The sequence below is a fragment of the Ovis aries genome, chromosome 3 (assembly GCF_016772045.2).
Source record: "Ovis aries strain OAR_USU_Benz2616 breed Rambouillet chromosome 3, ARS-UI_Ramb_v3.0, whole genome shotgun sequence".
NCBI lineage: Eukaryota > Metazoa > Chordata > Mammalia > Artiodactyla > Bovidae > Ovis > Ovis aries.
In genome coordinates this window covers 218105102-218123392 of record NC_056056.1, presented here as the reverse complement: position 1 = coordinate 218123392, position 18291 = coordinate 218105102, and the positions used below count along the sequence as shown (strand labels likewise).

General features: G+C 42.2%; 1 protein-coding gene across 2 annotated transcripts in view; it reads right to left on the bottom strand.

Moving 5' to 3' along the window:
• EP300 (E1A binding protein p300) overlaps positions 1 to 16524 on the bottom strand; it is a 66014-nt gene extending 49490 nt beyond the window's left edge. For both annotated transcript variants that reach the window (XM_004007010.5, XM_042247785.1), the window contains exon 1: positions 16015 to 16524. In XM_004007010.5, coding sequence (XP_004007059.3) covers positions 16015 to 16108 — 94 coding nt within the window. In that variant the 5' untranslated portion in view covers positions 16109 to 16524. The remainder of the gene's footprint in view (positions 1 to 16014) is intronic.
• Positions 16525 to 18291: the final 1767 nt, after the last annotated feature.

The following is an 18291-nucleotide window of genomic DNA, read 5'->3' as shown; positions in this document are numbered from 1 at the left end:
GTGTAGATCAACTATGTGCTCATCTGCAGCCGCGTCTGACTTTTTGTGACCCCATCAGCTGTAGCCTGCCAGGATCCTCTGTGGGATTTTCCAGGCAAGAATACTGGAGTGGGTTGCCATTTCCTTCTCCAGTGTATCTTCCCCATCCAAGTATTGAACCCACATCTCATGCGCTGGCAGGTGACTCTTTAGTCACCAGGGAAGCCTGTGTAAATCAGTAACACTCCAATAAAACACACACACACACACACAACTGCTAAGAACTTCCTTAAATTGATAAAAAGGGCTCTTCCAAAACCTAAAAACTGACAGCAATTATGGATAATGCACCAACATTAAAAATAGCCTCTTCAGCATCAGAACAAGACAAAGATATCCAAAACAACCATTTCTATTCAGTGCTGAACTGGAGTCTCTAGTCAAAGCAATAATACAAGAAATATTCATGAGTCAAGACTGAAAAAGAAGAAACGTAACTTACTGTATGCAAACAATACACCTGTCAACAGTGAAATTCCAAAGCCAAGAAGTGGAAATAGTAAGAGGTTAGCAAATTAAATTGCATTTCTGCATATCAGCAAAAAATGATTAGAAATAATTTTAAGAAATGGGGGGAATCTTCTAGTATTAGAAAATATACATCAACTATGAAACTAAAGACCATCTAAATAAACAGAATAACATCACAAAACATATCGGTACAAATCCTCAATATTACATAAAGACATAATTTTAAGAAATAGGGGGGAATCTTCTAGTATTAGAAGATATACATGAACAATGAAACTAAAGACCATCTAAATAAACAGAATAACATCACAAAACACATGGGTAGAAATCCTCAATATTACATAAAGACATCAATTCTTCCCCAATATAGACCTATAGATTCAATGCAATGCCAATCAAAATCCTAACAGGGGACTTCCCTGGCAGTCCAGTGGTTAAGACTATGCTTCCACTGCAGGGGGGGCACTGGTTCCACCCCTGATTGGGGAACTAAGATCCCAAATGCCAAGCAATACCATCCCCCACAAAAAAAAACCTAACAGTTTTTCAAACCACCAAACAAGACTATTTTAAAGATCCCAAATGCCAAGCAATACCACCCCCCACAAAAAAAAACCTAACAGTTTTTCAAACCACCAGACAAGACTATTTTAAAGTATACACAGAAGAACCTAGTTTCCACAACAGGAGAAGTACTCACTTCATGGGTTATTTGTGAGAATTCGACAAGTTATTTAGAGCAGTGCTTGGCACATATTAAGAACTATGAAAATGTTACCTATTATTATTCAATAGAATCCTCACTCTGTTAGGAGGTAAGACTAGCTTATAATAACGAAAACAAATTTTTATAAGGCACCTCCAATGTGTCATATTGTGTTTCCTCATTGAACACAGTATTCTCATTAATCCTCCAAGAATCTCAGAAGTAGTTAAAAGCCACATATAGAGAGTTCATTGAGGAGAAATCAACTTCAGTAATGCAGAAGCCTTACTCTAGGCCCTCATCTTCAGGATTTAACTTAACCTGTACTACGTGAGATCCGCTGCACTCGGCTACTGTTTCAAAATATTCAACATCTCATTACAAAGTTAGGCTCCACTGTGAAACAGATAGGAAAGCTAGCACTCGTAGACCTTGACAATGGTTATAGGGTTATTCTTTTAATGGCAATCCTGTATTTTCAACAGACCTAATTTAGTGATCACTACAAAAGATCCACTCAGGTTTCAACTCAAAGTCTGATACAAGTACTCCTATTTTCTAAGATGGTTCACTGTTACAACCTCAATTGTGTACTCCCTATTCTACTTGTTGTTATAGCTAAATATTTGAGTGCATCTTCTTTACCAAATTTTAAGTATTGAAAGGTAAGGGTCTCATTTAACATTTACATTTCCCATAGTACCTCACATATACTCAATAAATGAACACGATAATAAACAGTTCCAGCAATTCTGCAATTGCACACTATATATCTGATTGGGTAATTTACAAATTTATAAAAGTTCTCTTAACCCTTCCTTAAAACTTGTTATTTTCAATGATTAAATTAATTAAATTTGGAAGACTATGCCAGAGTGTCACGGACTTCCCTGGTGGCTCAGCGGTAAAGAATCCGCCTGCCAGCACTGTTTATAATAGCCAGGACATGGAAACAACCTAGATGTCCATCAGCAGATGAATGGATAAGAAAGCTGTGGTACATATACACAATGGAGTATTACTCAGCGGTTAAAAAGAATTCATTTGAATCAGTTCTGATGAGATGGATGAAACTGGAGCCGATTATACAGAGTGAAGTAAGCCAGAAAGAAAAACACCAATACAGTATACTAACACATATATATGGAATTTAGGAAGATGGCAATGACGACCCTGTATGCAAGACAGGGAAAGAGACACAGATGTGTATAACGGACTTTTGGACTCAGAGGGAGAGGGAGAGGGTGGGATGATTTGGGAGAATGACATTCTAACATGTATACTATCATGTGAATTGAATCGCCAGTCTATGTCTGACGCAGGATGCAGCATGCTTGGGGCTGGTGCATGGGGATGACCCAGAAAGATGTTATGGGGAGGGAGGTGGGAGGGGGGTTCATGTTTGGGAATGCATGTAAGAATTAAAGATTTTAAAATTTAAAAAACTAAAAATAAAAAAAAATAAAATAAAATAACTAAAAAAAAAAAAAAAAAAAGAATCCGCCTGCCAATCCAGGAGACACAGGTTTGATCCCTGAATCCAGAAGATCCCACATGCTACAGGGTAACTAAGCCCCTAGGCCACAACTAAGGAAGCCCACGCACCCTACAGCCCGTGCTCCCCAACAAGAGCAGCCATCGCAGTGAGAAGCCTGCGCACTGTGAGAACAGCCCCACTCACCGCAGCCAGAGAAAAGCCTGCAGAGCAAAGAAGACTCAAGAGCTGCATCTACTGTGACCCATGACTAAACAGATCTTACTATTTCATTTGATTACCACTGACTGTTCTGAGCTAGTCTGATTGTGTCTCAGAGTTCTGCATTTAGGATTCCCCAATGCCATCAGCCATCACTGGTACCTAACTTAGCACAGTTCAAGGGGTCCAAATACCTGGAGTTTAAAAGCAAATTCTTAAGCTGACTTAATTTACCAATTACTTTCCAACTGAGCTCATGTTACCTCTTCTATCAAAAGGCTACTTATTCTACCCCCATGAATGAATGGAGTTTTTTTTTAAAGAACGAACAAGATGGTTCTTACATATTAAAAAGGGAGAAAAATTCCAAATTCCAAAGTATATTAATGTATGTGTCTATTAAAAAACGTGTAAATTCATTAATCCTCTTTTTAAAGTTATATACCAGGCAGGACTGAGCAAAGGATCCTCAGGATCACCTAGTAGTGTTTACTTGCAACCAGACAAAATATAAAAGCAGAATCATATTGGGCTTCCCAGGTGGCACCAGTGGTGAAGAACCCACCTGCCAATGCAAGAGACACGGGTTCCATCCCTGGGTGGGGAAGATCCCCTGGAGGAGGGCATGGCAACCCACTCCAGTGTTCTTGCAAGAAGCCCATGGACAGAGGAGCCTGGTGAGCTACAGTCCACGGGGTCGCAGAGTCAGACACAACTGAAGAGCCTGAGCGCCCAACACACACCGGGTGGGGAGGAATCGGGAGAGCGAAGATGCATTTTCCTCAGGCCTCTGAGAGAACACTGCCCCTCCCAGGGAGAGCCCAAGATTAGAAATGACTGATTCTCTCATTTTATAGGTGCAGCTGGTGATCCATCACTGGCTTCCCTGAGATTGTACTATTTTGTTACTGAATAGGGACTCTGTTAAAGTCCCTGGATCCCAGCTGAATGTTCAATGTAAGTAAGCAAATAGACTTCATTTTTAGCAGTTGTTTTATAGTAGTAGGGAATCTTATGAGAAGCATAACTTTTCTGAACATTTTTAAACTGCGAAAACATTTTTAAACAAAACTTAAATACTTACAGACTAAGAAACATTACCCAAACTGTATCAGTTCTATGTTGGTAGAGTTAAGAGGTGTGCTCAGTCGCATCAGTCTCTTCGAGACCCCCTGTACTACAGCCCGCCTGCTCCTCTGTCCATGGGATTTTTCAGGTAAGAATCCTGGAGTGGGTTGCCATTTCCTTCTCCAAGGGATCCTCCCAACCCAGGATCAAACCTGTCTCTCCTACATTGCAGGCAGACTCTTTACCCACTGAGCCAACAGGAAAACCCCAAAGGGTTAAGAGTACTAAAGCTCAATAAATGTAACACGAGGGTTTTATTTTAACAATCAAACTTCCAATCTTTCCCGATTAGAAGAATCTTTTCCAATCTTTCTTCTGCAAGGGGCTTCCAAGAAAAAAACCTGGTTGTGAGTTCATGAGCAGCATATAGGAAAAAGATTACTAAAAATGAGAGATTATGTCTTTAACCAGTTTGTCATAAACAGAGATAAAACCCAATGGTCTAAAACTAGTAGAAAAGCAAATCCCAAACAAAAAGTAGTATGTATGAAGATGCAAGGGAAAAATAATTAAAAATTTAAATGCCAGGATTTAAACAAACACTGAACAGTGTGTTTCAATACTGACCAGCCTCAATCCATGACTCTTACTAAGCTCCTCAGCTTCTTCCTTTTCCTTCAAGGAAAGGAAAAATATAAAGGTTTAAATAAATCACCTTCCCAGGCCCCCATTTCAACTTGCCCGTCACAGGGATTAGTTCAGATCAGCTGAATAAAATTTACGTGTTCAGCAAATAACAGCAGCAATCTAGAGGACCCTTAACGTTAATACCTTGTGATTTTTACTACAAAGAGAAAAATTTCCCAACTGAAGAGTTTTAAGCAAAATATGACATGAACAAAGGGCTTCCCTGGTAGCTCAGCTGGTAAAGAATCCACCTGCAATGCAGGAGACCCTGGTTCAATTTCTGGGTTGGGAAGATCCACTGGAGAAGGGATAGGCTACCGACTCCAGTATTCTTGGGCTTTCCTGATGGGTCGGCTGTTAAAGAATCTGCCTGCAACGTGGGAGATCTTGGTTCAATCCCTAGGTGCGGAAGATCCCTGGAGAAGTGAACGGCTACCCACTCCAATATTCTGGCCTGAAGAATTTCATGGACTTAATATAGTCCATGGGGTCGCAAAGAGTCAGAGAAGACTGAGCGACTTTCACTTTTCAGGAAATGAATGAATCTGCATGCTCTAGCCCACTCAGACAAAGAAGATGAAGAATAAATCGACAGACAAGTCTAGAGTAAGGCAGACTGGTGAGGAGGTTGCTGCTAAAGGGGCATCAAAGAGGTCTATCAGAAGAACTCTCTAACTACGGTTGGGGGTTATGGAGAGAAAAAGAGGGATGACTCTGAAGTTACTGGCTTGGATAACCTGGACATGCCATATTTAAGGGACAATGATCTTACCAGCAAAGAATGCTAAAATTCAACACCCTCCTCCAGCCCATCTACCAGGAATACTGTCCTGGAAACCAGGTTCCAAGAAGGCAATGCTCGTGGTGTTCCATGCTTGAGAGAGAATTCACTGAATATAGGTAACAGGAGATAGTCGGCGGTCTAAGTTAAGAGCAGTGAAGCACATAAGCCAGACTGCAGTGGACTGAGAAATAGGAGGTTAAGATAGTAAATGACAGAGAGAACTTTTTCTGGATACTAAGGTGAGCTTCTAACATGTTTAATTTGCTGACTCCCCTTTCTCTCTGATTAGAGATGTACAAATCTGAAATTTATCCCATTACCTTTAAAGTATCCCATGACAAACACCGTAGAGCGGTATCACGAACAACCTGAAACGAATGAACTCACACTGTCCAGTAAGACTTTTCCTGCTTACTTTCCAAAGTATCAACCGATCAACATCAACAGCAGGCTACTTCTATCAAATAGTTTATTGACAGGTTTCCATATACAGTTCTCAGATGCTCAAATACAAAAGGACTTTGACTAAAATGCTTCTTCAGGACTTCCCTGGAGGTCCATGGTTCAGACCCCACACTTCCATTGCAGTGGGTTCATTTCAACTCTGGGTTGGGGAAGTAAGATCCCAAATGCCAGGCGATGTGGTCAAAAATGATGTTCCTTCACCTGAGTATACATTCAGTCCAAACAAGGTGGCACAAAATGAGGCTACCAGGACAGATTTTAATCTGGTTTGAAAAGTTCAGCATAATACATTAGGTTTATCCATGGACTGGGGATAAGAAATGTGACTATTTAAACAAAAATGAACTTGGACTGAACATGTAGGAAACTAGTGTTGAGTCAAAACACCCTTTCATTCTTACATTCTGATTCTGTAGATTACCCTTGGTGTCTTCTATATTTCTGTGGCCCTCACAGCAGATTTAGCTGTATCATCTCTTGTACAAGAAATACTTGGCTGAGAAATTGGGCAAACGTTCACTACTGTGAAATATATAACTGAAGTATAACTTTCAAAATTAGAATTACTAACAATATAACCCCAAACAGTGGACTGTCTGAGTATAAAGAAAGTTTAAAGCTACAAACTAGGATGCAAAACCGAAATAATTTTGGCTCAAAATCTAATTCTACTGCATAAGAGAATCTCTTGCACTAACTTTTTCCCCATTTATAAAGTTCAAACTTTATTTTCTGAATAAACAGGCTTACTTTTTGTACTTCAGGTAAGCTGAATTCAAATAAAAACTCAGTTCTCTTAATGTAACTGTGTACATTAAGCGAAATACCTGTACAAATTATTCTAAAACTAGTCAATTTGCAAGTATCTGCTTAAAAGACAGAATCTATCCATCCACTCCTTTAAGCTAGCTTTCTCTGTGATATTAAAGGGCTTCCCTAGTGATATTAAAAGTGCCTTTAAATGAATGTACAATCCAGATCTCAAAACCTTTCTTTAATCCCTGTGGTGGGGCCAGAGGACGAGTAGGAATGGGACAAGAGTGGAGAGGAACTGAGTCAAGCAAACTGAAGGGGAGCCAGGTGAGTGACGAGGTGGGCAGAGATCTGAGGTTTTAAAAAAATAAGGATTGGAGATGAAAGTCAAATCTACAGAACTTTAATAATTCTGAAAACGGTTTGGCTAGATATGAAACTATCAATCTCACAAAGATCTCTCCTTAATGGTTTGGGGCACTTCTATTCTTAAATTAACTCAGCTGTTTTGGGTGCTTAAAAAAGCACAATGTTGGCCTTTAAAATCAAGGCAATTTTGTAAACTTCATGATAAATAACTTCTACTCAGTACTGTAATTCTGAAGTATTTTAATACTCTGTAGAGGAAGCAGAATTAATCTAACCATAAAAACCCACCTGTCAAGGAAAAGATCACAGACATTCAAAACTACAATACTGAGCTTAAAGGAACACTAAAAAATGTAATGAAATATCCACAGTGGGGGCTCCTAGGGGCTCAGTGGTAAAAAAGCCTGCCTGCCAACACAGGAGACAGGGGTTCAATCCCTGATCTGGGAACTAAGCCCGGGCACTGCAACTACTGAGCCTGTGCCCTAAGGGCCCAAGAGCCACCACTACAGAAGCCCAGCGTGTGCGCCCCTGAGCCTGCACGCTGCAGTCAGAAAAGGCGCTGCAATGAGAAGCCCGCACACTGAAACTGGAGAAAAGCCTCTGCAGCAACAAAGACCCAGCACAGCCAAAAAGTAAAAATTTAAAAATTTTAAAAAAAAATTTATTAAAAATATTAAAAAAAAAAATCCACGCTGGAGAGACAGGTAAGACTTCTAATACTTTATGAAACATCTCTAAGTTATACAAGTTTGATCAAAGACAATAATCAATATAAGTTTTATAATCAATATTAAGTTTTATAGGATCACACAGCTATGCACGTTGGCTGGGGCTGAATTTCAAAAGCCAACAGGCAAAAGCACGTATTAATTTTCAAAATATGCATTCTTAACAGTCTTGCAACCATGACAGCAAAAGGTATACCTATACTTGGGGAAGCGACTGACTGGAAGTTTTATTCTTTACCCTAACACATTTATGATATTTCTTGGTGTGAAATTAAAAAGATGAGGACACTATTATTTTCATTTCAATAAATACCCACTTAACCAATCAACTCAATTACATGTTTATATTAAGCCTAAACGGCATGCTAACTTAACTACCACTGATCATTTCTTGATTTTGAGTACAGTAACATCTTGTGAGAAGCTCTGCTCTGAGGGCTGGATTTGTTTGCCTAATTGGAGTTTGTTCCAAGGGAATGCCTAGGGGGCTCCTAGGGAAGCTATCATACCCTTTTCTTTAAAAAAAAAAAAAAAAAAAAAGCCTCCTAGAAACTACATCTGTAAAGAAAAAGAGGAGCATGACTGTTTTTTTAATAGGCTTATTTTCTACATGTATGACAAACAGCTAGTAACACAACTTGGATCTTAAGAAAATAAACAATTCACTTTGAAAATGACAACTTACCAAAACCCTCAAAGACAAAAGATATGTGCATGTCCAAGAGATAAACGACAAACCCTAAGTCTTCCAGCCATTAGGTTCTGTTGCTGTTACCGATTCCGTGCAAGGCTTCTGGAACTACTCTTCCCCTGACCATGCCACTATTCTCATAAAATGTTTACTCTGATGGTGAGATAAATGTTAAATTCCTTAGCATATTTCTGTCTTTTTCAAAATAGGACCCTAATATCCTTTTCCATCTGTCTCCTACGAAAACATTCCACCATATAGTCATATGTGTTCCAGTCACATATAAACCACTTACGTTTGTTCCACCTGAAATACCATGCCAACTTTCCCTACTTCTTTTTTTTTTTTTTAACTGCCCCATGCGGTTTGCAGGATCTTAGTTCCCTGCTGAAAGACTGAACCCAGGCCCTTGGCAGTGAAAGTGCGGGAGTCCTGACCACTGGACTGCCAGGAAATTCCCAACTTTCCCTACTTCTAAGAAAAGGCAGGTGATGCTCTCCTACCCTTATTCAAATATACATTTCCTCTATGAAGTTTTTCCCTAATACTTCAAACCCATTCTGTCAAAAATAATCCTTGGACTTACCTGGTGGCACAGTGGATAAGAATCCACCTGCCAATGCAGGGGACACAAGTTCGATCCCTGGTTCAGGAACATTCCACATGCCTTGGAGCAGCTAAGCCCACGTGCCACAATTACTGAGCCTGTGAGCCACAACTACTGAAGCCCACTCAACCTAGAGCCAGCAAGTAGCCGACTACTGAGCCCGTGCACCTAGAGCCTGTGTTTCCCAACAAGAGAGGCCTGTGCACCGACAGAGAAGGCCCCGCTCCCTGCAACGAGAGAAAGCCTGCCTGCAGCAACAGAGACCCAGGGTGGCCAAAAACAAATAAATAAATGCAGCAGCTGTACATGTCAAGAAAGAAAGAATCCCTATCCTCTGCCTTCATCTAACCCATTTTAACAACTTGTATCAGAGTATAACTTATGGAAAAACTGTGTAGATATGTATACCAATTCCAGCAGATTCTAAAGGCTTTGAGACCAGAGACTGCACCTTGCTTCATCTTTATGTGTGAACACTTATAACTTGGTAGGTAGTCAATGTTTGTTAGCTGAAATGAAAAGTTTTCCAAATGAAAACAGTGACTACTCAATTCAGGAGAATTGCACCACTTCAAAATGTGCAAAACTTAACTCATCAAAACCCCTCCCCCATCCATACCCACACACATCTCTTCCTATGCTTGCTGGCTCAGTAAATGACATCCTCATCAATCCTGCTGCCCAAACTTGAAATCTGGGAATTTCCCTCTCTGGCAATATCCTGACATCTAATTAATCACCAAGCTCAGCTGACCACCCATGCCCCCTCAAACCTCACTTCATCTACTAATCCAGGCCTCTCTCATCACAGCTGCAATTCTGAAACAGTTATCTCATTGGTCTCCCTATTTTCTCCTTTTCCTTTCCAAACCATTCCTCATTTGTCGATCATCTAAGCCTTAGACTCTAAGGTACAATTCTGTCTATACATTTAAAAAAGCTAAAATGGAAAGTCTAAACTCTAGTAAGCAGTAACGCCAGTAAGTCCTGTATGACTGGCCCCTTACTAACCTATGCAGTTATATTTCTTGCTGTCCCCCAACTAGATGAAACGTAAAGATTCCCTGACAGACCAGACTCTTCTCCTTAACCCGGGCTCACTCTTAGCAACCCTGTCTATCCTTCAAATCCCAAGATCAGATTCCAGTTTCTTCAAAGACAGCCACTAGAGCAACAGTAGCTACAGGTTAGGTATCCCCATTTCTCCCACTGTACACTGTACTTCCCAAATATAATACTGGCCCCATCAGACTTGAATGTTGTTCTCCTCTCCTTATCTGCAAACCCCAGGAAGGAAGGGTCCATGACTTTCTGGATTACCACAATATTCCTCATTCTGAGCATAAATGCCTAGCACACAGAAAATGTTGGTCCAACACAGGAAAACTAACTGGCAGCCTGTCAACTCTTTTAAACTAGTATTTTTCAAATACTAGTCATGAGCCACAAGCCATAGTGGCTCATGAAATCAATGTAGTGGACCACAACCACCACTTTTTAAAAAAATAAAATACAACAGAAAATGTCAGAGTAGATCACAAGAAGTAAGGGTAAACAGGATAAGTACTGTTTGTTCACTTGCTGAGACAGGGTCTCTGGTTCTCCATGTAAAATGTAGTTCTTATTGGGTGTGGCCAAAAATACTGAAAAGCTGTACCCTACTCCTCCTACTTTTCTTCCTCCTCCTTTAACAAAGTTTTAAGATCCAGATAAATAAAAAATAATGCTCAACCACACGACTCTTTAGAAAAAAAGACATTCTTACCTTGAGCATCTCCAGTAAGAACAATCTTTCTTAACTGCCTTCAATATGTGACAGTATATATATATATATATATATACACATACACACACACACACACACACACACACACACACTCTTGATCTCTGCTGCCATATTCTTATATTCTCAAAAAACTTCACATTTGAGTTGATGATGTATAGGCTAACTCTGCACCATAAGCCTTACTTTTAAGACTACTCTCTCATTATCTTTAGCCAACCTATCTGTATATCCATTAAAAAATATACCTAGCACTGCTTTGTGCGCTATATTTAGCAGTAAGGTTAAAAACACTCAACACTTAAAAAGCGCATACTATGTTACAGCAAGCACCATCCTAAGCGTTTTTAATATTTACTTATTTCATTTAGTTATTTGGCTGTGCCTGGTCTCAGCTGCAGCATGTAGGATCTAGTTCCCCAACCAGGGATCGAACCCAGGCTGCCTGCACTGGGACCACAGTCTTAGCCAGTGGCCCACCAGGGAAGTCTCTATTCTAAGCATTTAATAAAGAGAACTCTCATTTATTCCTCACCACAATCCTACACTTTGGGCACTACAGGTGAGGAAGCTGAGACAGAAAGATTAAGTAACTGGCCTAAGGCTCACAGTTAACAAAGGCAGGCCTGGGATTTGAACTCTGCTAGTTGGACTCTAAAACCCATTCTCTCAGCCACTCACTTTCCCAGTAGTGTACATTTTACTTTTTTTCCAGTAGTTTAAATTTTACACTCTCAACTAAATTACTCCTAATTGACTTGGGGGCATTTATTTTAAAAGATGTACATTCAAAAACAAATGATATCCAAATTGTTCAGAATAGGCCTTAAAACCTCAATATTTATTCTCTTAAATCTTTTTCAAGAACTGAGGCAGTAATAAAAAATTTTCCCATTAAAATTTTAGAAGAAAACTACTATCCACCTAATTTAAAAAAATCATCTGCAATAGCCAATGTTTTAAATATTTTACACATGGCATAATTTAAATTTCAGCTTGCCCATTAATTTCTCTTAATGCCTGCCATAGTTGGGGGGGGCGGGGGCGGGAATCAACTTCAGAAATTCTGAAAGGAGGAAACCTTAAAATTTAAATCACACCAAACAAGATGTCTTATTTTTCCATTAATTGTTGGGTGTAAGAACTGGCAAAATAACTCTTGAATTGTTTTTGTAAATATACCAGGAAGAAGCTTTTTACACTCCCACTTGCATCTGCAACATTCTTCCTACTCTTTTTTTCTTTCCTATTTACCGCTTACTGTTCTTACAAACCCACTATGCACTAATACTCAACTTTTTCTTTTAATTCCCCTCCGTTTTATAGAACAGACTAAGGAGAAGGTTCAAAAGCAAAGTAAAACAGAAAACAATGCCAAAAGGCAACCAAGGCAGAAACCCTTTCCTCCCTCCCCTTCATCCAATCGCTGGACATGGCAATGCATTTCTTACCTCTGCAAAATAATATGAACTCTAGCTGGAAAAGGGAACCCTACTGTGACACACACAAGATTTACAACTTAACAAACGTCATCTTATCTTACTATCAACCACAGACAACTTTCTGGGAGTGCTATAAGTGAACTTACAGTCTTAAGAATAAGCAATTGCCAGAGTTTAAGGCACTTAAAATGTTTTGTAATTTAACTTAACCCAAGGTCAGCAATACTTTGCTGGACTGAACAGCCATAACTCAAAAACTTCAGAACCAGAACTCTCAAGCAAACCTTCATGCCCCCAAAATAAAATTAAAACATAGTATCACCGGTCTAAGAGGTAAGAAGGAAATAGTCTCCAGTCAAAAATATTTCCTTTGATGATAAACCACTAAGACACAATAGTGTCCTGAGAAAGAAACAGACATTTAAAAAATCCTTGCCATACACACAAAAAATCCAATGCATACCATAATCTAGTGTTCAAATGCAGCTATAGCTGTCCTTTGCCTTCAAAATGAAAACAGGCATAAAATCCAAGCTAATTCTGACACAGAGGACACTGCAGAGCCACAAAACTGTATCAAGACCAGAAAGAGCCTACTAAATATACCAGATCATGCTGTCATGCCTCTTTCCAGACTGTCCATACAGCATCAAGTGTATACAAAGCAGTGCTAGAACATGTCCAGTGAGCAATGAAGGCAACGTATCATCCCCATCTTTCCCGTCATTCAAGGCATCACCACAAACAGGTTCAAGAAATATTTGCAGGACTTAAATAGTAACTATTCTGGTCAATAACTTTACCAAAACAATTTTTTTTAAATAAATGCTTTTATGATGCAGGGCGGTAACAGACGTGGTAGGACAGAAAGTCATTCAATTTCTCAAATAATTCTGCTCTAACCATACCAAGTTACATAAAAATTTCAACGGATCATGTGCGAATATTGAGACAAGAACATAAAGATGCAAAAGCTGTAATTCTCTTTCTCCTCATTTTGACATGTAAAACTTGAACTTAATTCAAGCTACTATAATCAACCTGGAAAATTTTTTAGAAGAATCTCTGAGAATTCATTCTGCATCAGTGGATAACCTTAGAAGTTCAAATTTGGAGATTCAAGCACTAATTTTGTTTTGTAATGTTTCAGCATGTCAACCCAATTGGGTTCCAACTTTCTTCCCTATAAAACTGGCACACGCAAACACTCTTGGCAGGTACACGTACACTATTAAAACTGCAAGCCTCAATCATTCAAAAAAGTTTCTGGAGTCTAGAATTTGGGGATCATTTTGAACAGTTCTAGATAAAATCAATCAGTAAGTACTGAGGCATAATTTACATTCACATTTATAAACTACCTAGGGTGGCAACTCTAAAAATGCACAAGTTACAAGTTTAAAATGTGAAGTTTTAAAGAATGAAGTGTTTCTATTAAAGTTACCTGCAAACTTAAAACTACATCGTGCTGGATGTAAAAACAATCAATCAAAATACAATGATGCCCAATGTGAAGTTCACAGGGGGACAGTATATTCTTAATGCTCATTCTCCTTCCTCCAGCCCCAATCAAAAAATCCAGACTGGTGAGGATTAAAAATTAGACACCAACCAATTCCTGGATTAGAATCTTATGTGGGGCGGGGCGGGGGTACAAAAAACAATCTTCACTACAAAATTTGGAGAAAAGTAACTAACATAAACTCTAACACTAAGACTGAGTTAAATCTCAATGTTGAGGAATTTTTTAAATATAAAAACCTACTTGATACATTTAGTACTCTTACAATTATTCACAGGTATTTCAAGTAGCAAAACAGTTTCTGTGTATAAGTCAGGGGAAACACTACCAAAATAAGTTAAAGTTACCAAGTACACAGATCAACCTGAACAGAATTATCTGAACAACAGAGCACAGTCTCCCTTTCAGGCCTTGCAGTACTCCCAAGACTAAACTGCTTAAATGAGGAATTGGCAAAATAGTACAGGTAAAAAGTTTTCTTTACAATATCCCCAAGTCACTGGCTAACTCAAATCTATTACCATATTACACAAAAACTAAACAGCAAAAACTACCACAGTACACAAAAACTAAAGACACAACACAAAAATCCACAGGTGGAAGAGGAGTCTAAAGGTAATCTGAAAGTCCTTCCAAGCGACATTTTAATAAGCGCAAAGGAATACCACACTCAATATGTGTATGAATTCTGAGGGAAAAAACAGGTTAAAAAAAATATCCCTGAAGACTACAGAAACTTCAAGTAATGAGGACAGATCAAAGTTCATGTGCTGTCAACGTTACAAGCCTGAAGCAGAGGAACTCTGCAAAAATCCTCAAATCTTTGCAGGTTATCTTAAACTCAGGATACATCTTTTAAAAGCAAAAAATCCAAAGCATTTTGCCATATCCTTACATTTTCACCCACTGAAAGGAAACCTACTTAGAACCATGCTTTAGAAGTTCTCTACAAACTCAAAGAGTACATTTAACTCCATTATGCACTATCACTGGCAGATGGAGGGATGACGTTGAGCTTGTTTTCTCAGGGTGTTAAAGAGATGCTCCGTAGTAAAGGGGAACATCTTGTAGACTGTCAGATGGCCAGCCATTCTTCGTCTTCATTATCCTGGCACCTCAAACAACTATGACAGCCAAAGAGAAGGTCGGTGCCCATCAGGATAGCACCAAACTCACTGTGACAAGGGAGTGATACAAGTCTCATTTCTCTTGACAAAAGGCTGGTCCACAACTGAGTGAAGTAAAAAAATTTAAAGTTTTTTTAAACTGCAATCTGGATCCCCGTACATTGTTTAAAGTGTAAACAGACAAAACCTACAGATGCAAAACTTAACACACATTTTAAATTCTTGTATGATCAGTTTATGTGGGCAGTTCTTGATTGGGACTCTCTCAATTTCTAGTCTTGATTTCCAAGTACATAACTCCACACAATCAGTTAACCCCCCAACTCTTCCCAAAGAGAAAGTAACTACAAATTGCAAAGAAAATGCCTCTGCTCTCTCCCAACCTAAAACCCCAGAAATTCAGACATTTTGGTCTGGCACCAAAGAAATGAGAGAGATATAATGAACTGCGCTCCATATTGATTTTAAAAGCAAATAAGGGGGCGGAGGGAGCTAGGAATGGTTAGTAAAATAATTCATACCAAATTTCAGGTTTGACGTTTAACTTCACATCAAGCCTGAAATCCTGGATCTCACACACACAAACAAGTAAAACCAATAATTTTTACACCTTCATCCTCAACAGAAAATCTTAGGCAAAAAGGAATTCTTGAAGAGTAGTAGAAAGTAGAGAAAACAGAACAAGTAACGATCAGGAAGAAAGAATTCACAATTCCTCACTTAACCACAAATTACAACTAAAAGTGCCAAAAAAAAAAAAAAAAAACCCTTACACTCAAATGCATTTCCAAAATTAAACTGCATGATAACGACAATAAAGGCCATTTTTACAGCACAACTCAAGAGCCCTAATTCCAGAACACACATCGATATGACATAGTGTGGCAACGAATGTTTAGGAAGCAAAGAAAATGGTTCGACTACTGGACGCCTTCGATCAGCTCATTCAAACACCTTTAAAATCAATCAAGAGGCAGAGAACTAGGAAGAGAAAAGAAAATATGGACGAATAAAGGTGCTGCGAGCAGAAAAGATTGAGAAGGAGGTGGAAGGCCAGGACTCCCGAGACTAACCTGTGCCATCGCTGGCGGACGCCGAGAGGGCCGGAGATGAGAGTTTAGGCCGCTTGGCTGAAGGCGGCCCCGGTTCCACGACATTCTCGGCCATTTTTAATTCTTTCGGAGATACGGGCGAGGAAAAGGAGAATCCTCGGGAAATCTCTTCTTCAGCCCGGGGTCCCCGCCCGGATCCCGGGGGTGGGCTCAGGGGGCTCCGCCGGCCCCCGAAGGGGGTGGGGGGAAGTTCCTTTTTCTCTCCGCCGGATCGCGGTGGCTGAAGAGGGATGTGGACTCGATAGAAAAGGTAGGGGCAAGTGCGAGGGGCCGGGCCTGGGCCCAGGCCCGGAGGAGGGCACAGGCACACAAATGCGCCGAGCGCGTCCGCTGCGGCGAATCCCGGAGAACTCGCGACTCTAGAGGCGCAGTCCCCGGCCCGCCACGGCCGGCCCCTGCCCAGCCGAGGTCTCTCGGAGCTCCGCCGCCGCCATCAGCTTCTTCCTCCTCGGCGCTGTCCTCCTCCTTCTCATCGCCACAAGGAGGCGGGGGCGAAAAGCGGGGAGAGGAGGAGGCGACAAGAGACACTCACCTCCTCCCGGTGCCCCCTCCCGGACCTGAGCCCCCACCCTCCGAACCCTCCTCCTCCTCCTGCCGCCGCGCTCCGCGCCGCCGCCGCCGCACCGGCCCCTAATGGCCGCAGAGAGCTCGCCCGAGCTGAGAGCCAGGCTGGCGCCGCCGCTTCACATCGCGCGGCGGAGGCGCGGCGAGGACGCCGGGCGCGGAGCTCGCCGGCCCAGAGGGCCGAGGGGGGCCGGGCTGAGCAGCGCCGCCTGCCCGCGCCGACGCCGAGCCCACCGAGGAGGCCCCGCTTCTGGCGAGCGGCGCAGGCGGCTTCCTCTCGCGCCGCGCTCTCTCCTCCTTCGCCCTCCCCTCCCGCGAAAATAAATAAATACGGCCGCCGCTACGGCCCCCACCCTCGGCGGCCAGGTGCCTGGAGCGCCCGCCCCCCGGGGCTCCGCTCGGGGCCGCCCTCGACGGCGGGCGAAGGCGCCGCGGGGCGCGGGGTTATGTAATGGTCCCCCCTTAGGCGTCGACGCCGGCCCGGCTCCGGGGCCGCGGTGGGGGTGTGTGCGGGCGGGAGGGGGCTGGGGGTCGCCTCAGCCCGTGCGCCCCGGGCCCCCTGCCACTGTCTCGGCCCCCTGCCGCCTCTCTTCGGCCCAGCTCCCCTCCGCACTCTCACTCCCGCAGTTCGCACTCAGCCCGGCGTCCCGCTTGCCCACTCTCGCCCGCTCCCTCTCGCCCTCTCTCCCCCCCAGCCTAGCACACAAACAAGATGGCGGCTGTTGTTTCTTCCCTCTGCCGAATCCTCCTTACAGGCTAGCGGTAGCAGCGGCGGCCGGAAATGAGCCAAGGGGGGGGGTGAAAAAAAGGGGAGGGGTTAGGCCTCCGGAGGGAGGTGGCAGGGGGCGGGGCCTGGGCCCAAGCCGCTCACACAATGGGGGAAGAGGAGCCGGGGGGCGGGGCCGGGTCAATCACGGGATCCGCCCAAGGCCCCAACGCGGTTGGCGCTTCCGCAAACTCCCCCGGCGTCACCCGGTGGCTCCCTTTAAAGGGGAGGATTTGGGGGGGGGGGGAGGTCAGGGGCGGGCTTGGGATCTATTTTCAGTCGGTGGACATTTACGGGGGAAGGTGCCTGGGTTGGGTCTTTGCGTAGGAGATCGGTGGGAACTGGGTGGCGGGGTGACGGGGCCGCGCAGCTACTCAGGGAAGGCGACAAGTCGCCACACAGGTGGCCGAAGAGGAGCGCCCTGGGGATGGCACTGTTAATTTATTAGGCAGGGGTACCCCGCCGCCCAGTATTCCAGGCCACAGATCGTGCGTTCCTCTCCGTCGCCTTCCCAGGGCTCCCATCCAAAAATCACACCAACTATGGGTTGTTTCCTTTTTCTTTTAATGTTAGGGTTTTTTTTTGACAGTGAACATATTTTATTTTGATAATCAGGAAACAAAAATCACAGCAGTGGGAAGATGTTTTAAGACCAGATCTACTAAATTCGTTTCTTGCCCACCACGTGTACACATGCCCCTACCAGGCGGCACTCTCACCAAAGGAGCATTGAATTATTTTTCAACCTGATGACATTTTAGGGTGTTTCTTTTAATCCGCTCTCGATAGAACAGCTTTAAAAAATAAAAGGCCATGTTTAGGCAGTGCTTTAAAGATAATGTAGTTATGGGGAAAATGATGGAGGAAAATGCTTGACTATAAATAAAATGTGTTTATGACATCAATTT